Source organism: Capsicum annuum, chromosome 3 (genome assembly GCF_002878395.1).
Source record: "Capsicum annuum cultivar UCD-10X-F1 chromosome 3, UCD10Xv1.1, whole genome shotgun sequence".
Classification (NCBI taxonomy): Eukaryota; Viridiplantae; Streptophyta; class Magnoliopsida; order Solanales; family Solanaceae; genus Capsicum; species Capsicum annuum.
Genome location: NC_061113.1, coordinates 238,770,627 through 238,795,636, shown reverse-complemented (window position 1 = coordinate 238,795,636; position 25,010 = coordinate 238,770,627). Strand labels below are relative to the sequence as shown.

At 33.8% G+C, this 25,010-nt stretch overlaps 2 protein-coding genes across 2 annotated transcripts in view; one reads left to right on the top strand and one right to left on the bottom strand.

Moving 5' to 3' along the window:
• LOC107866046 (methylecgonone reductase) overlaps positions 1–6,811 on the bottom strand; it is a 10,727-nt gene extending 3,916 nt beyond the window's left edge. The window contains 5 exon segments of the mRNA XM_047408700.1: positions 4,194–4,249; positions 4,251–4,346; positions 5,641–5,814; positions 6,076–6,127; positions 6,663–6,811. Coding sequence (XP_047264656.1) covers positions 4,194–4,249; positions 4,251–4,346; positions 5,641–5,814; positions 6,076–6,127; positions 6,663–6,811 — 527 coding nt within the window.
• An 8,067-nt stretch (positions 6,812–14,878) lies between these two features.
• Positions 14,879–16,828, top strand: LOC107866047 (CASP-like protein 4D1). Its single transcript, XM_016712226.2, has 3 exons — positions 14,879–15,048; positions 15,371–15,506; positions 16,501–16,828. The coding sequence occupies exons 1-3, from the start codon at positions 14,897–14,899 to the stop codon at positions 16,750–16,752; spliced, it is 540 nt and encodes a 179-aa protein (XP_016567712.1). The 5' UTR covers positions 14,879–14,896; the 3' UTR covers positions 16,753–16,828.
• The last annotated feature ends 8,182 nt before the right edge of the window (positions 16,829–25,010 follow it).

Below are 25,010 nucleotides of genomic sequence, written 5' to 3'. Positions count from 1 at the left end.
ATTTTTGATGTAATAATAGAGCCGCGGACCGGAACCTCGATGGAACCTCACTCGACTCTCCAACTCGGTATAGTCCATTCCTCTTCCAATCCTTTGAAATACCCATGACTTGATTCTCTCATAACTTGGTTGGGTAGGCTGTTCTAATTCAAGACCCGATAATCCTTCTTCTTCTGTTTCTTCCTTTGAATAATGGTCGGGACAAAATTCTGTCTCGTTGTCTACTTCTTTATCTGAAAACACTGCGTGCTTACATTCAAAGGGGGCATGATGTAGACACGTAATTTTATCCCCCTCAAAAGTTCATTTTTATTCATTTCCACCTTAGCATATCATGAACCCTCCCCCACGTGATTACACCCCACAAAAAATACAAAAAAATAACTCTTAACAAAATTCCTAACAAACTTTTATTCTTTTAATACCTTAACAACTCTCTCCAATAAAAAAGTGACAAATCACCACCTCACCACCCCATACCCTACCCCTTACCCCTACCCCACGTCACCCCCCTCTCTTTTTTTCTTGTCCAAGAAGAAAGGACTCAAAATACAATATATACATACCCACATACACACAAAAGAGGAAAACAAAAAAAACGGATGAACAGTAAAGTCATCAGCTTTTTCTCTCTCTACACTCTACTCTCTCTCTCTCCAAAAACTAAAAAGAAAAAGGGCTCCGTTCGCCGCCTCTCCGTCGTCATCGTCAGCCGTCCATCGGTCACCGCTCCAACTCCCGATCTCTCTCCTCTCTCCGGCAAAGCTGCCGTCCGTCAACCCTCCCTCCGTTAGCCGGCGAAACAGTCACCGCAGGCAAACACCGTTCGTCGGCTAGGGACCCGAACCGACCACCACCTTCTCTCAGTCGTGATCTCTCTTCTCCTCCGGCGAACTAGCGCCGGCACCGCTCCGTTCTCCGCCTTCCAGATCTGTCTCGTCACCGCCTAGATCTGTCGCCGCCGTCACCAACAAAACCCCCATTGCCGTCGGAGAAGAAAGCCAAGTCAGCTGCTGCTCCGCCGCCAGCAGTCGCTGCTCCGGCCGCGGCGCGTCGGCCAGCTCCAGCCGCAGCTCGTCCCTTCGACTCCGACGAGATTTCGCGTATGGGTCTTCTCGATTTTTCATAATTTCAGTCTCGGTTCATTTGGTAGTTTTGAATTTGAGATCTTGGTTTGTTTATGAGTTTTATTCGGGCTTATGGATTATTCATCGTGAGGTTTTGTTGTGGTTTTCCGATCTGTCCGGTTGAATTCAATATCGAGTTTGGAGTTGTTCGTTGTGAGGTTCTCCGATCGAGTATTTTGGTCTTTGGATTTCTTTATTATCGACAAGGATTAGTTTCATCGAGGTCCATTTCTTCTAACCGAATCTTTAATTTATTTTGACTTGTTATTGATGTTGTGAGTGTGGATGATTTATTACTGTGTGTTCGATTTGAATCTTCGTTGTTTGTGTTGTGTTTGATGTTGGTTTCGGATTATGAGATGTGATTGGAAAATCGAAGCATGCACTAATCATGTGGTTTAAAGGGGATTCAGGGCGCGAGTTAAAAATTATTAAAGTGAATTAGGATTAATTTTGATTTGTGGTTGTTTTGATTCGTCGTTATTGTTACTTTCACGTCTAATTATCAATCTCGTGATAGTATCATGATAAGTCAAGCGGGTAGGCAATCGTAGATTCGGGCAGGCGAAATTTAGGAATAAGTGTTTCGTTGGATGTTGGAATGTGCGTGTGAATGTTTCTTTCTAGTTTATCGTGTTTAATTCAGATGTATTTATTTAGCCGGGGAATGCTCCGAGATCACTTGTATTATTCACCGGGGAATGCCCCGACGTATCATGTTGGCGGAAAATGATCGTGATGAAGGCCCGCGGCGTCGGATAAGGCATTGGAGCTTAGTCTAGATTTAGTTTACGCTAGGATTTATATTTTTGTATTTTTCTATTTTTCGGACTGTATAATTGGACTGGACTTTACGTTTTTGGACTGTTTTGTTTTGTTTATTGTTTGATTATTTTGCGTTCTTTTGTGTAGTTTATACATTTCATAATGCCAAAAATAGTCGATATACTCTACCAAGCTCGTGGTTGAACCACGGGATCGAGGGGTGCCTAACACCTTCCCCTCGGTCAACAAAATTCCTTAACCGGAATCTCTATCTGCAAATCAGTTTAAGAGTCAAATGGTTTCGAAAAGGATTTTCCGAAGGTGACTTGGCATACCGGATTATGCCAAGTGGCGACTCTGAATAAAAAATGTAAATAATCGTTTTTCCGAAACAAATTTTCATTTCTTGTCACTTAAATAATAAAATCCTTTCGAACTTTAAAATATAAATATTTTTTGGAGTACGCGTAAAAAAGGGGTGTGACATCAACAGTGCAACATCAACACCACCGGAAAAATTCTTGATGCCATCGCGTCATTCCTCAAATGTAAGAGATCTTTTTCTTAATTGTTGGGTGTTGTTTTGGTGGAAAATGGAGGAGTAAAAGTGAATTTTAATGGTGGAAGAATAGAGGAAGAAGAAGACAAAGAAATGAAATTTTCTTTTCAAAAATGAATTGTTATTGTTGCTTGTTGTATATGAGTGTAAGTTGAATTGGTACTTTTTTTCTTGGTTGTTGGTTGTTGTTTTGGTGAAAAAATGAAAATTGAAAGTGTGGTTTAATAGTGGAAGAGTAGAGATAAAGAAATAAAATTATTTTTCTTTATGGAGAAAGAGTGTTTGGAAGAGAAGAAGAAGATATTTTTTTTTTATAACGTATTGTGCTCAAAAATGGAGAAAGTAAGTTTGGAAGGGAAGAGGAGGGGGAGGGGGGATCGGGTAGGGGCACTTGGGGGGTGGGGTGCTAATGATTTTTAGGAAAATTATTTTTATAATTTTTTTAATTTAAAATGCCACGTATTATTATTTAATTTGTCACTTTGTCATGTCATTAACATGTGTGTCACACGCGGTCCCAATTTTTTGCTACTTTTCCGTCAATTTGAAACAAACATTTTGATACATGAAGTGGTGGATCGTATCGTTTCTTATCACTTTCTCTTTCTCTCAGATTTACCATTATACTCTCTTTTCATGCTAGCCCCACCTTATTTTCTTATATACTATTTTCTTCATTTTATCATTTTATTAATTTCTCAAGTTCGCTTTAATAGTTTAATTTACTCCCTTTGTTCCTAATAATCGTTACCATTTTTATTTATAGTTTGCTGAAAAATATTAATTGCATGTTAAATGAAGAGACGTGAGAGATGCTATGTATAATTCGGTCACGTCTTTATTCATGAATCTCCCTACACTTTTCTTTAAATATTTGTTTTGGTTATTATTGTTAGGGTTTTTGTTCTGATTTTTCTACTAAAATTAAGTATTACTTTTTCTTGGAGGAAAATAAAAGTTATCATAATTACTTTTATTTTTTCTAAAAGGAAAATATAAATTTTTTTCATATTTGACAAACCTCTTTCTTGGAGAAAAGGTTTTAGACATGTATAAATAGAAGACCCCTTCTCATACCATAACACAGTAGCATCCACAATGTAGTCATTAAAGAATCTTTGTTTAAGAAAGATTTCTCCCAATAAATTTAATGTTTTTGATATTAGGTTTTATAATATGTAGGTCGATTGACCAAAACATATAATAATTTAATGTTTTTAGTATTGTTTTCTTTGTCATCTGAATTATCACCACGATACTCACTTTCGATTTCGAACCCAACAATTATGTCATAAAAGTAATGATAGAATATTTAAGTGTTAACATTAATAAAAACTTTCTATCTATTAAGAGTGAAACAATTCATCATACTTTTTGATAGTCCGAAACAATTTCTAGTAAACATAAATAATATAATTTCGATATTATAGGATTGTAAAATTATATAATTTAATATAAATAAAGAAAGCAATTTGTTTGGGGAGAATAATTAGCTTGCAAGCCTCTTCCATGGCTAATATAACATCGCATCGAAAGAGAAACTCTCTTTCTTCTCCTGTTTCGCGCTTAGAGTTATATGCATCCCCTTTTCTGAGGTATGTTTTGAATTCTGATTTTATCTTCATTACCAAGTTGCCAATCAAATATTCCAAAACGGTTTTGTTTCATGCATCCTCTCCTTGTTAAAACTTTTCGATCCCTATCACACTTGCCCCTTGCTCATACACCCATCTCAATGCAACCTACGCATAAAGGCATGGGTACCCCAAGAGGCACCATTGGCTTCCAATGGAGATCGAGTAGGCACTTACATGAACACCTTTCTCGTTACAATACTCCAACCATTTTTTCTCTTGCCATGCCACATTTAATTCGATTTCGGAGTTAAAAGGGCTCTTTTTTTAATCAAAGATATCAAAGGGGACAATTGATTTCGGAAAAAAAAAACAAAAGGAATAAAACGCGGTGGGGTCAGCGACTTATAAGTTCGTTTGCATCAATTACTGTAACTGGTTAAATCTCTTATATGCCCCCTTTTAAAAGAAATAAAAACAATTAAACTATAGAAAATCTATAAATAAAATACACAAGATTTCTTGCAATGTAGATTATTCCTCCTACGTACACATGGTTTTCTAGAGCTTTTTATATTTGTAGAATGACATTATTTTAATAAGAAACTAAATATATTTTCGCAGAAGTTTGGTATTATTTAAGCCTTTATTTGGTAGGAATTTTAGCTAGGTAAGATGGAGAATCTAATACACATATTGGACATGGTACTATTTAAGCCTTTGTTTGATAGAAATTTTAGCTACACACTCTATTCAATATTATAAGATGTATAACTAATAGTACATAGCAAGCCATGGTATTAGCGATGCATAAGGTATTAACACATGGATAAACATGGGTAAAGACAACTATCTTTAACACACCGAACCAAACAGTAAATAGGAAATAGTCTCCACATATCTAATCTCAGCATAACTAATCTCATCATTACTAATACACTATATTCAATACTATCCTTATACATTCTACAATGCGATCCCTTAGCTTACTGAAAAGTTCAAAAAGCTATCAGCTGCAAAGCCAACAAATGCAGCAATTTCAGATCTTAAACAAACAATCATTCAACAACACAAAACATGCAGCTACTTTGCATAACAGTGAACATGCAGCTCATGTGCTTCTCTGTATTTACATGCAGAACTTTACATGCAGAACTTTGCATTTCTTGTGAGTTGACATGGGGTTACAGTAATAAGTCGCTGGACCCATCACGTTTTGTTCCTTTTATTTTTTTTTGAAATCAATTGTCCCTTTGGTATTTTTAATTAAAAAAGAACCCTTATTTTAAGATGTATTTCTTAATCAAATTGCCCGTTTTAAATTCTAGTCAAACATTGTCACATATATTGATAGATATTCTTGAATGAAAACGCAGATTCCAAAGCATTTTTATTGGGATTCAACTTATTTACGTACTCAGTGATGAGTGGGTTTAATTTAACCAGTTATAACAAATAATCTATCTTATATGTTTTAGTTAAGATCTATAAGTTGTAGTTATCTTATAGATGATGAGATAATGATGTAAAGTTTGAAGTTAATTAAAGAATTAAATCTGTGGGACGACACTCGTGCGAAAATATTTATAACAATACCATAAATTGACTTGATTACCTAACTAACTGCTGGAGGAATGGTGGCAATTTGGAGGAGGTTAGTGAGCTTGGTACAACTGAAATTGCTGACACCAATAGACTTAGCCAGACCTAACCTGCAGCACTAGTCTTCCATGGCTTCCCATAGTACCCCTTTCATATCAAAAGGGACAACGTCAATTCCTTTTTGGCTCTAAGGATATCAATCCCAGGCAGCTTCATGCTTACTGCTTACTGGCCAATGTATTAGATACAAGTCCACGAAATCTAGTCCCAACCTCCTACATTAATTCAAATAAGAGCACTTTGGACAGAGACTGATTCAGAATTTTAAACTTGTGGGTTCCCAAGGGTTCCTTTCTTGTCACTAAGTTATCCCTCGGTTTAGTTATGAGTTCCTACCTATTAATATTTATAACTTTTGACGATTTTTCTATGTAATTTTAATTCTTACGATAGCGAGTGTGGGTTCCCGAAAACCCACATTTTCTACTCTACATCCGCCACTGCTTCGGGGGTTCAAAGGTTAATAAAAAAGAGGGATGTTTTTCGGTTCCCCCATAGATTAGCTATACTTATTAAATGAATTTTCTAAAACAAGTACAAGGTTTGAGCTGAGATTATTAAATTTTGGCTAACCCGTAATTACTACTCACTTTGTTCTATTTTACTCGTCTCAATTTAACATTTCACATTGATTAAAGAAAAATAATTAATAACATCATTATTTTACCATAGTATACCTAGTAAATGATGTTTACATTTTAATTTGAATAAAAGCCAGTTAATACTAAGGGTAAAGAAGAAAAAAAATTGTCTTTGTCTTGATTAATAAAAATGACAAGTAAAATGACAAAATCAAATTAGAAAATTTGGGACGAGTAAAATGAGACGGAGGGAGTATATATTATGATTTCAAGTTCCAACGCCTGACTGAGAATTGAGATGACCTAATTAACATTCGAAAACTAAGCCAAGGACTACTAGATGTCTCGGAGAGGGACTCCTACGTTGAGACTTTACTCATTATGAATCCGTAACTAAGTCTCTAGCTCTCCCTCCTCCGAGCCATAGGCAGCCGCCGTGTCGAAATGGCGGTAACCTGTCTCAATAGCCTCAATGAAAGTGGATGTTAACTCATCTATCGATGGCAAGGGAAATTTTGCAGTTCCCATGCCTAACAAAGGCATTTTGTAGCCTGAGTTTAGTACGAGTTCTGGTCTACGTCAGTGCCGGCTTTAGCCTAAAGCCACTAAAGCTACACTTTAATTGGAGGCCTCATTTCTTTAGCAATTATAAATTTATAATTAAGATTATTTTTTATTAAAAATTATTATTCATTTTAATGTTATTTTAGTTCAAAGAAAATATCATATTAGGAAGATTGAAATAGACAATTGTTTTCAACTTTATCCTTAACATCAAAGAAGATTTATTTTTAGTACTTCTCAATTTTAAACAAAATCTAATAAATAAGGCAACTTAATAACTATACCTTATATTTGTTATTTTATGTAATGGATGTGAAATGAATTAAAATAATAGTTATAGTGGGATGAAGGGAGTAGAATGACCAGAAATATTTCAATAAAATAATTTTTTTTAATTATTTTTCAAATGTTTATAATGCATATAGAGTCCCTATAATAATTGTCTCAATTGAAAGAAATTTTTAAAATTAAAATTATTAAAATCATACTTAAGATCAACATCATCTCAATAAAAATGAAATGATTTAAGTATACAATTAATTAAAATGAAAATTATTGAAAGAAATGATTGTAAAACAAATTTATTCATAAATTTGCATCTCAGAATGTTATAGAAATAAATTTCAAATATAAAAAATATACAAAAATTTATTTTAAGGCCTCGTTTTGAAGTTTTACTTTAGACCAAATAATATATTGAGCCGCCCCTGGTCTACGTGCACTACTTCTTTCTCCATCTACACAATTATGATTGAAAAATGTAGCAAAACACATGTTAAAAAAAAAGTCTATAGAAATAATTAGAGAAAAAATTATACATATCTTACTGATGATTGTTGATAAGTTTGCAATTGTATTACGCCTTTGAGGAGCTAAGCGGTTCAAGGAGTGAAATATATGATGTACTAATAGATAACTGTAGACTAGAGCTACTTAAATGAAGGGTGAAAATGCATGCAACATGACGCAGTCAACGAAGCATTATAATGCCACCACTCTTTTTATCAGTGGCGGATGTACATGCATTTCAGGGGTTTATTCGAACCCCCTTCGTCGGAAAATTATACTAATTTTACATGGTAAAATTATTTTTATGTATCAATAGTAGAGGCTGAACCCCCTTCGACTAGTCCGTATATGTACTACTGAACCCACTCACTAAAAATTTTGAATCCGCCCCTGCTTTTTATCAGTCAACTTTAAGGAAGATATAACAGACAAAATATATCCACAAGCTAAAAAAAATAATTTAATTTGTCAAATTGAAGCCCCTTAGCTTCCTTCAGCGTCTTTACCTGATAAGAAGTTAAGAAAACCCAAAATACCTAAATAGAATTGCAAAAGTGATGAAATCTCAGTAATGGAGATCAAGTTCAATGGACTAGTACATTGAGGAAGAGAGAGAACTCAGAGAGAGAAAGAATTGGTACTGAACAAAAATATCTGAGTTAGTTACAAGTAATGCCTACTCAACTATATATACACATGAGTTAGGTAACTCACTCTAGGCTCCACTTATAAACTTACAGTTGTACAACTCCTAACTAATTCTGTTACAACTCCTAACTAATTCTATTTACTGTTTCCTATCATTCTCAACACCCCTCCTCAAGCTGATGCTTGAAAGATGTCTTTCAAGCCTAGCTTGGACATTAGATACATGTGTCGTGATTTCCCTAGGCCTTTAGTGAGTAGGTCAGCTCGCTGCTCCTTGGTTGAAACATGATGAGTCTTGATCATATTCTGCACCAGTTTTTCCCTTACAAAGTGACAGTCGATGTCAAAGTGCTTTGTCCTTTCATGAAAGATTGGATTAGCTGCAATTTGATAGCAGCTTTGCTGTCACAGTAGGTATCTACAGTTGCGTGATCTCTACTCCCAGTTCTCTGAACACCCCTATCAACCAGGTTACTTCTGCTACAGATGAAGCCATGCTCCTGATCTCTGCTTCAGCTGATCTCCTATAAATGGTTTCTTGCTTCTTGGACTTCCATGATACCATGGCCTCTCCAAACTTAACTAAGTAACCAGTAACTGATTGTCTAGTCTGCAAACATGAACCCCAATCTGAGTCAAAATACATACTGAGTATATTAGTATTATATGAGGGCATGAGTAATCCTAGTCCTGGTGCAGATTTGATATACCTCACTACCCTTAGAGCAACTTCCATGTGTGACTCCTTTGGTGTATGCATATACTGACTTAGAACTTGAACTACAAAGGCTATATCAACCCTTGTCATTGTAAGATACAATAATCTTTCCACAAGTCTTTGATAGCTTCCAACATTTACTAAAAGTTTGTATTTAGAGGTTCTGCAGTCTTGCACATGAGTATCATATTCTCTAGATGTCAGTTTCAAATTTGCTTCAAGAGGGGATGAAACAGGTTTTGCTCCACTTAGTACCATTTCAGATATCAATTCTAGAGCATATTTCTTTGGCTCATCACAATACCTGCTTTGGATCTCGAAAATTCTATGCCTAGAAAGAACTTCAACTCACCCAAGTTTTTCATCTCGAACTTCATTCTCAGATCAGTCCTTGTCTTATGAATTAGATTATCACAACTGCCATTAACTAAGAGGTCATCTACATAGACTAGGACCACTACCAGATTACTTTCGTCCCTCTTTGTAAAGAGTGAATAGTTATAATGAATTTGAGAAAATCCCAGTTGCAACAAGGCTGTGGTTAACTTAAGATTTCACTGCCTTGAGGCTTGTTTAAGCCCATACAATGACTTGCGTAGCTTGCATACTTTACCAGACTCCCCCTGCTTGTAAAAACCTTGAGGGATAACCATGTATACATCTTCAAGAAGATCACCTCGTAGAAAGGCATTATGAACATCCATTTGGAAAATAGACCAGTTTTTGGAGGCTGCAACAGCTAACACTGATCTGACTGTCACCATTTTAGCAACAAGAAAGAAGGTCTCTGTATAGTCCAGCCCTTTCTTCTGACTAAAACCTTTAGCTACAAGTCTGGCCTTATACCTTTCAACAGCACCTTAAGCTAAATACTTGACCTTAAACACCCATTTACAACCAATAGGATGCTTTCCAGGACGAAGATCAACTATACTTCAAGTTTGATTAGCTTCTAAAGCAGGTATCTCTAATTGCATAGCTGCAATCCACTTTAGGTCAGCTGCAGCTTCAGAGAATGACTTTGGTTTTGGAATAGCTGAATAAGATGCCAATGCAGCACTATATATAGGAGATAAAGAGGTGTAATTGACATTATTGGAGAGTGGATAGGTGCAGGATTTATTACCATGTTTAACCACATAATCTCAAAGCCAGATGGGTGGTTTACAGGTTCTAAAGGATCTTCTTATGTCAGGAGCAGCAGGTGCTTCAATGATGCCATCAGAACCAATTTGAGAAGGACTTAGTGAGGGTGTAGGGACACCAGCAATATCAGTAGTCTTATTGTGAGAGGGAGCAACAGATTAATAGTGAACTATAGTAGTATCTTCTGTGGTATTCTGAGAAGGAGCAGAGGAACCTTGAAGTCCAGACAAAGTAGGTTCCTCAGTATGAGAAGGTACAGTATATGTATCTCCAAGTTCTGTACCTGTATAGTGTAAGACAGAAAATACAAGATTAGAAGATGGAGAAAGATGTTTAAAAGGAAAAATGTCCTCCTTAAACACCACATCTCTACTGATAAAGAAGTTTTTACCATGAAAATCAAATAATCTATAAACCTTTTGCAGCGAGGAGTAACCAATAAATACAGCTGGAATAGCTCTTAAAGAGAACTTGTCACTTGGCCTTACCTGAGTGGTATAAGCTAGTGAACCAAAAACTTTTAAATGCTCAAGTGTTGGTGGAGTGCCATGCATTACTTCAAAGGGTGTTTTTCCATACAGAAGTGAGGATAGTAACCTATTGATCAAGTATATTCCTGTTTGTACACATTCACCCCAAAATCTTAAGGGTACACTGGATTGGAACCTCAGAGACTTAGCAACATCCAAGATATGTCTATGCTTTCTCTCCACTACCCCATTTTGTTGGGGTGTGTAGACACAAGAACTCTAATGAATGATGCCCAAGGACAGTAATAGATTATTTACCTGTGAATTAAAGAATTCATTCCCATTGTCAGTCCTAAGGATCTTTACAGAAGAGAGAAACACATTCTGAACCATTAGAAGGATGTTTTTTAGAGCAACTACTGCTTCTGCTTTGGAGCCAAGTAGAAATAGCCAAGTATACCTTGAAAAATCATCAACCAAGGTGAGAAAGTACCTCTTTCCATCGTGAGTTGGGACCCTGTAGGGTTTCCATACATCCCTATGCAACAATTGAAAGTAAGCGGTAGTAGAGGTAGTGCTTAAAGGAAAAGAAAGTCTAGATTGCTTGCCCAAACGACAGACAATACAATGTTCGACAGAGTTCTTAGGAACTTTTACATTTTTGAAACAATTCCGTTTAAGTAGAGCATTAAATGGAGCATGACCAAGTCTCTTATTCCATAAAAAGAGACTTATTTCTTCTGAAGGAGCTTCTACTGCAAATGATTTAGTGTTATTTTCTGCAACTGGTTAAGTACCAGGATTCTTCACGAAATAGTCAGCATTAAACACATAGAGATCATTTTCCAATTTGCCAATCCCCTTCACTTTCCCACTGAAGAGGTCCTGGAAGAGGCAGAAATCAGGATAAAATCTTGCACAACAATTCAACTCTTTTGTAAGCTTTGACACTGACAACAAATTGTACTTAAATTCTGGAATATGCAGTACTTCTTTGATTTGACACCCTTTAAGTACTTGTGAGTGTCCTATATGACGTACACTAGCAAACTCTCCTATAGGTAAGTGAACTTTACCATCGCTTGATGCACTTAGCAGCTTGGTGGGGTTAGTTAACATATTTATGTCATTAACCATGTGCTTTGAAGCACCAATATCTATTATCCACTTAACTTCACTAGACTGAGTTAGAGGTCCAACCATTATACCTGAAGCTCTGGCTATTGAGTTGCCATTATTTCTCTTCTCAAGTAACTGAATGATTTTCTTATATTGATCGGGCGTAAAATGTGGTGCCTGAGGCTATATCACTCCTGATTTGTCCAGATGGTTAGCATTGTTGCTAGTTGATCCTATAATCACATCACCTTTACCTATAGGAGCAGACTGATAACCTGCAAAATAGCCACCAAGAATATGTCCTGTGTTGTTAGAGTAACTACCTGCATAGTGAGATATTGCGGCAGGTTCAAAAGCGTTCCTCCTTTTGCCCTTAAAATTAGTCGGATAGCCATGAAGCTTGTAGCAGGTAGCTTTGGTATGACCTGTGAAATGGCAATAGTCACAGTAAAGGTTATTCCAATTCTTCTTAGATCTAGATCCTTGAGATGATATTTGTCTGGTAGGCATATTTCCTCAACTACCACTCCTGCTAAAAAACATCTGAGCATTTGCTGCACTAGACATGGCTTGAGAACTTTTGTCATACACTGCATCTTTGTTGATGCTTAGTAAAGCAAGTTCATCACATGTGTGACCATTTTCCCCAACTACAGAATTTGATTTCCCTAGAATTCTCTGACCTCCTTCAGATATAGCCAGCTTCTATACTGATTATAGGACTCATTAGGGCCTATGAGAAATTACATCAAACGTTGATATTCAAAGTGAGTAGCATAAGTCTTAGCTTCTGCACAGTCACAGCCAATACAGGGCATTAGGGAATCATACTCCTCCCAGAGCTCCTTCATGCGTAAGAAATACACAGCTACAGACATACTACCCTGAGCCAAAATAACAATCTCCTTATGAAGAAACAAAATTTTGGATCCATCCACTTTGTCAAACTGTTCCCGCAAATCCTTCCAAATTTTTTGAGCATTACATGCATACACAACTCTACTTAAGAGCTCTTTGCTCATTGAGTTCATAATCCACGAGAGAACAATGGCATTACATCATTCCCACAGCTCATGAAGGGAAGGGGGAAACTTATCCTTAGAACATTCACCATCAATAAACCCTAATTTACATTTTCTTAAGAGGCCAATTTTCATATAACGACTCCATAGAGCATAATTTTCAGATCCAGATAGTTGTATGGAAACTAGAGTGCTACCTGGAGAATCACTAGGTTGTAGATACAATGGATGATTGTGATCAATCACAATTGGAGCATTTGCAGGATCAACAACAGTTGAAGTACCAGCAGAACTTTCATGAACACCTTCCTCAGTAGCCATTGAATAGAGCACACGAAGCTATAGAGTAATAGGCAACAGAGAATGAATCAAATGCACACAATGTACACGCAGAAATGCACCAGAGATAGCAGAACACAGAGCTCAGATCTAGATGATAACTGCTTTTACGACAGTGTAATTAGTAATATTGAAGTTAGTCTATAAAATGAGAAGAGAAACAGAGCTGGGAAGATTCCTAATGGCTCTGATACCATGATGAAATCTTAGTAATGGAGATTAAGTTCAATGGAATAGTACATTGAGGAAGAGAGAGAACTCAGAGAGAGAGTATTGGTATTGAACAAAAATATCCGAGTTAGTTACAAGTAATGCCTACTCAACTATATATATACATGAGTTAGGTAACTCACTCTAGGCTCCACTTACTCATAAACTTACAGTTGTACAACTCCTAACTAATTCTGTTTTAACTCCTAACTAATTCTATTTACTGATTCCTATCATTCTCAACAAAAAGTTCCTTAGGAAAAAAAAGAAGAAATAAATAGATATAAAATAAAATAAAATCCTCCAATCCCATTCAAAATCAAATTTTGATTTTGAAAAACAAATAAGAATGAAATTATCCGTTTTGAATGCAAGTATTCAACTCATTTTGACCCTCAACCCATCTAAAAGTTGACTTGGTTTAAGCTAAGTGTATAGCTTAGATTCACCCAAAATTTATCAATATTTTCCTTCTGAAAAAACCTTTGTTTTTTAATATCTTATATGTAGTCCAATTAATTTAAAAAGATAAACCGATTAAATAATTTATCAAATTAGAATAAAATTAAACTATGTAAAAGTTGGGTCAATTAAACATTAACTCACTATTTTTCCCATCTTGATCAAATCTATCTCAATCAAATTATACAACGTAAGAGTTGGACTTTATAGTTTCCTTGCATCAGTGGTCGATTTGGTTTCTTTCTTTGAGATTTCTAGACTAGAAGAAAGTAAAAAACAATGGGTTAATGCACTAAAAATGAGTCAACAGTGTAATCAACAAAATAAAAAGGATGATATATACTTCCTCCATTTTAAAATAAAATAATTGTCATGTTTTAACTTTTTGAGAGTCTATTTAGCTAATTTTTAAAGTTAAATTAGATTTGATTAAGTCGACATTTAAAATAAAAATTTGGATACTCTAGAATAATAGATTGCACACAACTATGGCCGTAACAACATCATATGACAAGGACATTGAAGCCATCACTAACAAGAGGCATAAAAAACAATTGAAAGACATAATTGCAGAAATGTGAGCAATGCTAATTCTTTGCAACATACAAATTCTTTGGAATCAATTGGCATTAGATAATGAATCTCTAGGCCTCTCCAAAATTATGTAGATTGTAACAAGTCAAATGGCCCCTTAATATTTAAACTTCAATTAAGCCGAAAGTATTTATGGAAAATAAAATATAAAGGAATGCATGTTTATTAATACGACAACATACTAGCTAGGTGTCTCATTATTATCAAATATCTTGTTTTGTTTCTTGAGTAATTAACACTTAGCATTATGCATGTATTTAGATTCCTTGCTTGTTCAAAGCTATTACTATATGTCATAAGTTAATTACAATATCAACATGGTTTCTTTATTTCCATCCTGCTCTGACATTCACGTCGGGCTAAAATAACCTTATTCAGAGATTAATATTTAATGTTTTTCTTTTGGCCATTTTGACCAATTCAATGACGTTTAAGTGGTGTGTGAGTGTGTATTTTACTTTACTGTTAGTGTATAAAAGGATGTTATTCATGGTGATGAGCATTTTGAATTGTTGTCTAAAAGCTAGCAGATTGATCGAATTGAATAATGGCAACAACTAAACGTATAATAAACAACTCAATTGCTGTGCTGAGAATACTTACTCTCTGGGCATGTGTAGCTGCAGTTGTGCTTATGGTTACCAACAACTTCAAACTTGATGGAGACAAAACCAAATTCAGTGACATCAAAGGCTTCAGGTGAGTTTAATTTGTATGACAATTAAATAAATTTAATTCGATATAGGAAAATTCGGTTAAAATTTTGCATATTAACGATTTATTCTTTCGAATTTAATTTATTTACACGAATGATATTGTAAAATTTTCAAATTATACGCTTAACATGATAGTACAAAAAGTTTGTACATTTTGATTTTGCACTTCCGATTTTTTGCTCGAGAAAGTTACTATAAATTTATCTTAATTATTGTCATTCCATCACTTAATTATGCATGTGATATGTTATATTTGTATTATTAATTGGTATTTGACGATAAATTTAATTGCATCATAAGTACAGATATGTGTTAGCAGCGGCAGCAGGGGGAGTTTTGTATTCATTAATTCAGCTGCCTTTCGCAGTGTATCAAGCTGTGAAGGAGAAGAGGTTGATCAATGGCCAGTTTCTGCCAATGTTTGATTTTTATGGAGATAAGGTTTTCTTTCCCATCTTTAATATTTTTTCTTCGTCTCATATTAGGTATCATCATGTCTTGTTGAGAGACAAGCTTTATGAACTCTGACTTGCAACATAAATTGTATAATTTTTGCATATTTAAATTTTAAATATTATATTTTGATTTGTTCTAATCCTATTTAGCTTCGAAATGAGACAAATTGACTCTCAAACAAGAAAACATGAATTTGGGACAAAGAGAGTAACATGCGTTTGTTTTGGTATTTAATAAAGTGCTTGTAACAACAATATACATAGTATATTTCCACAAAATAGGGTCTGAAGAGAATAAGTGTATGCATTCTACACCACTATCTCAGAAGTAAGATAGAGAGATAAACTCCAGCTCACCAAAAAAATATCAACACACAATAAAGTGCTTGTAAGAGAGATAAAAAAAAACCCAGTTACGAATTTCTCAAGTGTACTTACATATATAAACACCAAAATTCAATATAAAGCCATTTATAAGGGTTTCACAATAATATATACTAGTATAAAACAATTTGACACATATTAAGAAGACATGGAAATCTGATCTTTTGCCTTTTATATTTTTAATTGAGGAAAAATGATTTTTTTTTATATTTTTTATGTGTAGAAATAAATATCTATTAGGTGTAAAAATTAAAATCTCTAGTAAAAAGGACATAAATTTTAAAAAATTGTAATAAAGAGCTAGTAAATAATTTTTCATTTTTCATCCGTTAATAACTACGTAGTAATATATTTCACTGAATAGGCTCCCTCTTTTGTAAAACGCGTAAACATCCTAATGGAGCTTCCTATATTAGAAAAGTTTGCCATTTATTTAACAAGCTAAAGTTCGATTTGGAGTGTCATTTAATTAATAGGTTCACATCAATTCAACAACTTTTATCCAAACTTCGTTTTAACTAAATATCTATAAATATTTAAGTGTAAACTCATCAATTATTATTATATATTAATTTGAGATTGTCATCACCATACAGGTGATAGCATTCTTGTTGGCTAGTGGAGTTGGAGTTGGATTTGGCGTTAGTATCGAACTCAAACAATTAATAGACCAATTAGTTGATGGCTTCGATTCTTTAGGAGTAACTGGACTTGATGAATTTGAGGACAAGACCAAAAAATATCTTGATAGGGGTATTATTGCCAGTGGAGTCCTCCTTGTTGGTTTTGTTACAATGGCTATACTCACCATTCTTACTTCTGCCAATCGCAATGGAAGAGGCTTTTAGTCCTCACTAAATGGGAAATAAAACTTTGTTTTTTCTATAATCATTTCATTTTGAGGTATAATATATACTCTTGTACTTAGATTCTACTAGCTATAGAAGATGAAAGTATGTTACTGTACTATTCATTTTGTTGAATATATTCACGTTATTATCGATATTTTAGTGTGAAGTTTGAGTAATCTTAATTTGCATCGCTTAAGATTCAATAGATAATGCTTTCTTATCATAAGTTTTTATAAAATATAGTTTAACGCTAGAAATTGAGATCGATATTTATTTAAGGATGAAGAGATCTCATTCATCTCATCATATTCATTGATGTTCAAGAAATTACACTCAATATTTACCTCAAATCATGAATGTGAAGTGCATATCTACATTCGGTTATTGTCACTTAACCACCACCAAATGATACATTATTTCACTTTAAATTATAAAGTATAAATACCGTAAACGCCAAGTGTTTCATAAATAATTACCATCTCTCCCAACATTTTAAAAAATTACTGAAAATTCCATATACTCGATTATATGATACATTGTGTTATGATACATAAGTATCATATTTAATGCGGTTAAATATTTAATAAGCGGTAATTAAGCATAAGACTGTTTAATCAAATCCCTAAAAAATAGGAGTTGCTATTTTGTAATACTTAAATCACGTAACAACACAACTTTTTTTTGAATTTTGAATGCCGATTTCATTTTTGTTTCAGCTCATTGCTTCAAAAAATAATTTTTTGTCAAATCTTTCATACAATTTTACGTTATAAATATTTCAATTTTGCTGAGACATTCTGGTATCTAGCAAAACGAAATTATTTATGAAAATTACAAAAGTGATGGAATTGTAGTTAGCGAAAGTGTTTCGTATTTCAGGTTGATTTCTGTTATTGCGTCGGAACTTGACATAGATCAAGCGAAGAAAAATATAGATATTCTTTATATTGTTGACGAAAATACGGCTCTAATGGTTATTAGAAACAACAATGGTGTTAAGGTTTACGTTGAGTTAAAAAAAAATCTTTATAAATTTTGTAATGTATCCGTTATGCATTACAACAAGGGATAAATCGACAGAAGATCGAGAATTTGATGTTGAAACTGGTGCGATGATGTGCGTCGAAGGAACAGAATCAGATGCAGCTACATTGTATTGCTTAGACGAAATACTAACACTTAATGGAGTTAAAACATCCAGAATGACGGTATACGTAACTAATAACTCATTTTAAGTTTTATTTATTGAATAAATTTTTTTTATACGTTATATGTATTTTTTGTGATAATTTATTTGTTAGGTCAAGCCTGCATCAGAGTATCATTATTCATTTTATGAATCTGGAAGAATATACGTTGTGGACTTGAATGCTAACAAATGTAACTGGGGTAGATTTCAGATTGATAAAATTTCATGTTCGCACGCGATTGTAGTGTTGAAAAGTAAACATATTACGAAGTTTTGTCCGTGGTGCTCTGATGAATATAAACCTGCGACATTAGTGAAGACATATGAAGTTCCAGTAGTACTTATGCCCAATAAGGCTATCATGAAAGGCTACTAATTTTATTGCATTTTTTTTTCATTATAATTAGTTTTATGAAACAACACTTGTATGTAACTGCACTAAAAAATAAAAATTTTACACAGATAATTGATGCAAGTTTAGGATTCATGATACAATGTAGCTTTTAATATGATACATTGCAAGAATTAATTGTAAAGACTGTTTCTGATACATAACTTTATAATAACTGACTTATTGAGATTCGTATTGTAACATAAGAATATATGATACATGAATATGTGATATCAAAACTGAATGTGAATTTTTTCTTAATTTATCATACATATTACGTAGTTTTAAATATGTTTCAAATTTTAACTGAAACACTTTGAAGTAATATGATTCATTGCATGCAGTACTTGAAAAAATTCTGTATGACACATAACTTTACAGTAACTAAATTATTGCAGATCTTGTCAACAATTTTCATATATATAATTCATCGATTTGCATGTGTCGAACAAAATAAAAATAAATATTGATAATAACATATCATTAACTAAATTTTAATTGATTCAAAAGATTGATGAAAATTTTCTGCAACAAAAACATCACTATTAAAGCTACATTGTATCTGAAATTACATTAATAGAGGCCAATAAGATAGCAACAAAAACAATGTTCAGAGCATAGCTGTGGAACAACCTAGCATCTATTCTATGGCTACAATATTAAACTCATCAGTCGGAGGAACATAAAATGGACGTGGTCTTGGTGAATCATCATGGTCACTAAAATAAATGTTCTTAGCCTTTTTAACTTCATAGTTCCATAAGAATGTTGCATATATCTTTCGAAGATATTCTGCATTAACATTTGATGAGAGAATCTGCATTTGGTCGCTAAGAAATTCAGCATAAGCTGCCAAAAAAACTCCACAGTCCGTAAGCATGACGAATCATTTAGTTAGATGCTTAATCATGTGGAGATTTATGTTCTATTTGAACATATGCACATGGACAAAAAATGTATAATAATGTGTCAGCTTAAATTATGTGTAGTTAGAAAATTTTCAGTAATAAAAAATGAGATGAATTATTTCTAGATATATAAAACTATGAGAAGATACTTATAGACTTTCACTGACTTGTTGTGCAATATCTTTAGCGTATTCAACATGAAATGAATTTTGGTTCAAAGCAACGACTCCTTGAATTATCTTATCTGAGTACGCTTCGAGACTTGACCATACAGTTCATTCAGTATTTTTCAGAAATTCACTGTCACTAAGGTATGTTGGCAGCATCACAGACAACTTGTGGATCTCATGTGATGGCTCTCTATGATGCGATGACAACATTGAGTCATACACCCAAATACATCTTTTCTTTAAAGATATCACAGCCAGCACCCAGTAAAATTTTGTATCACAATTTACAGGGACGTATACATCATCGATCAAGTGCCAAGGCAAAGCAGCCGGTATGTTGAACCCTTTGATGATGTTTATTAGTGATCTAGACATGTAATTTTGACCCTTTCAAATTTAATATATATATTTTTGGGTATTAAATATTTATATTTGGTCCGATATTATTTTAACTCTTATTTTAATTTTAATAATTTTAGTTGAAAACAAATAAATAAAGTTATATTTTTGAGATATTTTTATTTTTATTTTTTCTTTATAAAAAAGAAATTCAAAAATATTTTTTCCTTTTAATTTTAATAAATAAGCAAGTAATTTTAATATTTTTGACTATATTTTATTTTACGATAATTATAAAATTTTCTTGCATTTTCTATTTATATAAAAAAAATTATTTATTATTATTTTTATCTTGTCTTTTCTTAAGGAAAAAAAAAGAAAATAAAAGAAGAAAGAAATGAGGGACACATCCACACACACGGACAAAAATAAAAAAAAAAAAAAAAAAAAAAGAGGGGAGAGAAAACCAAAAAAAAAAAATCACTAGCACACATGACACACACAAACTAAACACTTAGAAAAATGAGGGAAAGGAAAAAGGGAGAAAACAAAAGGAGAATAAACAAAACAAAAGAGGACAGTGAGAAAAGTAAAGAGAGAAAATCAAAGAAGAAAATTTAGAAGAAAAGACATGCGGAGAAAAGAGTGTCGAGTTGAAGTCGGATTTCCGTTTGAGTTTTTGGCGGCGATACTTCTTTATTCAATATAATTTATCAAACAGGTTCTTGTCATATCCGTATTACTTATTTTTATATGTTTCGTTTTGAATTGAAATATGAATGAAGTTATTTCAAGGATTGTTTTATATTATTTAGTATGTTTAATTTATTATTTTTATATAGTTCATGCTTTATGTCTTTATATGTAATTCATTTGTTGTTTATAAAATAAAGTTAAATTAGATTAGTTTTGAATTTTAAATGAGAATTTTTTTTATTAGTGTTAAAAAATATAACATTTCATTTGGTTGTTATGCGATTAATATAATTATGTTGAAAAATAGAATTTAAGAATCATACATGCATATGCAAAAAAGAAAAATAAGAAGAAAAAAACAAAAATGCAGTGTGCGCACACATAATAATCATGCATATTGTAACACCCCGATTTGCTGAACCGGAACGCTACACGGTGTCCATGACCCCGACGAACCACAAGCTAACTCATGGCTGATATCTGTACCTGCATAATATAGAACATAAATGCGAAATACGTAATACTGTAAGGCCATAAGGTTCAAAACGGAATAATCATAACATGAGAGTGGGGTATAGAATACCCAAAACAACTGTAATACTATCTGAAGTCTGAATATACTAGTCTGAAAAGCCTCTAACATGACTATCTGAATAGGGAGTTGATGGAACATGTCCCCAACTAACTCCGACTAGCAAAACTGAACTGAAATAAACCATAACATAAGTAATGATCATGCCCTCGAGAGACGAGGAATCACTGCTGGAACTCTGACAGCTGAGATGCTACTACTACTGCTGGTCTGGAAATCGTGTATATGAAACTATGGTGTAACATAAAAGAAAGCACCATAGCGCGAATGCGTCAGTACAACTGAGAGTACTGAGTATACAAGTGAGGTAGGCTAAATGCAAAGGGTTTGTATGCATGAAAAATGTTGACTAATATGAACGTGAGAACATATACATACATAAGTAACTGCTACTGAACTCGTGACGATACTGACTACTGATTCTGAATACTGACAACATGAGTTTACCGATTTCGAGATACTAAATGATTGTGTTTACTGATATTGATCTGTGAATCACTAATAAGTGAGAAAACTGATACTGTATTACTGAATACTAGGAGACTCATACTTTATTACAGATAAAGAAATGATTGTTTCTGGCAGTCCTGATTATGAAGGACTAGTCTAATTGACTATATCTGACAGTCCTGAAATTGAGTACTGATAGCATGAGTTTACTAAAATCTAATATGACTGGCAAATAATTTTTGATAGCTGATATAGCTGATAACATTAATGACTATATCTGATAGCCTTGATATTGGATACTGATAACATGGGTGACTGTAGATGACATCCCTAAATCTGATGGAACTATCTGAGTTCCATACTATATCTGAGTTGACTGTATCTGACAGTCCTGATATTCTAAAGAACTATCTGAGTTCTTTTACTGAGACTGAATGACTAAAACTGTGGGAGGTAGTAGTTTAACCGACATGCCCCATGTATGCTAATGTAGATGAATTGGGGTCCAATCCTTGCCCTGATTAGAAGGGTGTCAATATCGTGCCACGGGTAAAGACAAGTTGTGAGTGACCCTCAAATCTGGCAGTGTCCCCAAAAGAGAATGACGGATGTCCGCCTAATCACCCCTCATCCTGGCAGTGTTGATGTCTCAACCTATGCTGGCTACATAGTTCTGGAACGCAAGGATGACTACTAAGAATCACACCCTCATCTGATAATGTGTGTTCCCATCCTTGGGTTTACTCGGTGCTAACTTCTACTCCCATCTAAATAGACACTGAGCATGAATGACTGAACTGATTAACTGAACTGAGAGTGTTGCTTAGCTGAGCTAAGCTAAATTTAATGAGTTCCGTTGACTGACGGAATACTACTGAGATCTGAGGACTGACTGAAAAAACTGAAGTTACTGAGTACTGAGTAGAACTGGACTGGTACTGAGTTTACTGAATTTCCATTAACTGACGGAATTACTACTGATGTCTGGTAACTGACTGAGTTTATGAGATTACTGAGATTTTCTGAGTCATATGACTGACTGAATTCTACTGAGCATGGCTTGACTGAGGATATCGTGACAACATGACATGGCTCTAGGCACACAGCTATACTTTTCGGGTACAAGTACCCCCAGGACTTGATGGAAGGAAACTGACACACATGACTGACTTGATCATAAGAATAGAGTCCACAATTCACAATATCATAAGTAGGGGATTTCATACTACACATGGCTATCATATTCTTGGTCATGAAAAGGGAATGCATATAACATGTAAATACTTGCATAAATTCAATTTCATGAGCATTCCATATTACAACAACAATGTGTAACAATTTGCATGGAAATCATGTTGAACATAAGCATAGAACATGAACTAGTCATTTAGGACCTATTATGTCATAAAAGCATGATTTTTAGTCTCTTAGGTATTTTCACAAACACCTTACATGCAAATCTTTAGCATAGGTGGATACATTAAAATTACAAGTATTCAACCACCAATTTCACATTTTATACATCATATACCATCATAGTTTCATACAAACATACTAAGATCCCATCTTGGGCATCATCAAATTTCAGCAACATGATCATCAACCATCAACATCATAAATATCATAATACGTAATTTAGAAGATGAATTTTTTGAGCTTTATGGATGAAAGGAATCCATAAATCAACACACGCATACCTTAGTTCGTGATTCTTGGAAGATTGATGGAAAGATTCTTGAAATTAAATCCCCAATTGAAAATCATCTTCTTGTTCTTGAGAGAAAATAGAAGAAAAGAGTGTATTTTGGTTGAAAACGGGGTTAATTCTGTGTTTATGGGTATATATGGGGTGGGAGATGACCAAAATGCCCTTAAGAAAAGAGAAAAGGACGCAGTTGTTCCTCCGTTGACTGTCTGACAGGCTGAAGTAAATTGATCATAACTTTTTACTCAGAATCTCAAATTGGATGACACCAATTGCATTGGAAAGAATACTCTCATAGCTTTCATTTGATATATATCAGATCTCACAGTTCATTATATACAGGAAGTTATGATCATTTGAAGTTGACCCTGAAATGCTGAAAAAAAACTAGGCAAGCACTGGAGTTAGCAGGCGGCGCGGGCTAATCGCCCTGGACTTCTGTTTTGGGCACCCAAATGTGCCCTTACGCTACTCCAAAAATTCTAAAACTCACCCGGGATATACTATGAGCTTTCACGATCGTAATACAACTTGAAAATTGAAAAGCGAATGTCGGAAAGGTCACCAAATAAATCCCCGAAGTTTGGAGGTCTAAAATAAGACTAAGTGTTGAATCTTGAACACTTAGCAAAATTTTTCTAAGTCTTGGGATCTTTCATGGAGCTTTACGAGCTGAATTTGACACGCGATTTTGTGGGGTATTACACATATGTACATACAAAAGGAAACAATTAGAAAGATAGGAGAGGAAGAGCAAAACTTTTTTAAAAAAAAAAACAAAAAACGTGGACAACATTTATTTTTTTTTAAGAAAAGAAATTGCATGATTATATAATTCCTTTTTATGTTAATTTTGTTATCGTAAGTTTGTTAAATGTAATATGTGGTCTTTTTTTTTTCTTTTCTTCTTTTAGTTAACTTCGTAATGATAGTTTTGTTAAATGAGATTTTATTAATTAACTATGTTATGGATTATGTTAATTTGACTTTTAAGTAATTTTGTTAAGTTTATGTATCAACAATTTGTTCGTGAGAGTGAGATGAATCCTTTTCATTTAGAAAGATTAAAATATATATTTGTAATTAATTTAAAAATAAACAAATTATATGTGAGGGAACGAGGCGAGTTGCGGATTAATTCAAAACTCATTGCAAATCTAAAATAAAAAGCAAAAGGAGAGGATAAAAACGAATAGAAAAATTGTTATGATTTTTAAAGAAAAGATTAAGTTTAGATGTCTTGAATTCATAATAGACTAACCAATGCTTCAACGCTAGGCAAACTTTAGATACGTTTAAAATATTCATCTCAATTAAGAATGCAGTGTACACATCTTTCTGAGACATTTAAAAATGCAAGGATGTAATAATGCACCTTGACAAATATTTTTCTAAAATTAATTTTCACCGATTTAATACAAGAGTTATAGACAGCTATTAGACATTAAAAATGAGCGAATTTAGGCCTTGACATAATTATCAAAATAGTTTTAGACAAGATAAGTCAATAAAAGCGACCGTATTAGAACCACGGGACTCGAGGGATGCCTCACACCTTCCCCTCGGTCAACAAAATTCCTTATCCGATTTTCTAGTTTCGCAGACCAAAATAAAAGAGTCATTTTCTTTTGATTAGGGATTCAAAAAGGTGACTTGGAACACCAAAACTCAATTCCAAGTGGCGACTCTATTAATAAACTAATCCCTATTCAATATCATTACTTTAATTGGAAAAATCTTTCGATTCGGCCCTCGAGCGAAAAAGGGGTGTGACATCTCTGGCGATTCTACTGGGGAATAATAAGAATTCGAGCT

Excerpts from the sequence above, each read along its gene's own strand:
- LOC107866047 (XM_016712226.2), top strand. The coding sequence starts at position 14,897 with ATGGCAACAACTAAACGTATAATAAACAACTCAATTGCTGTGCTGAGA. Across the intron at positions 15,049-15,370 it reads AGTGACATCAAAGGCTTCAG|ATATGTGTTAGCAGCGGCAG; the intron begins GTGAGTTTAATT and ends TCATAAGTACAG. Across the intron at positions 15,507-16,500 it reads TTGATTTTTATGGAGATAAG|GTGATAGCATTCTTGTTGGC; the intron begins GTTTTCTTTCCC and ends ATCACCATACAG.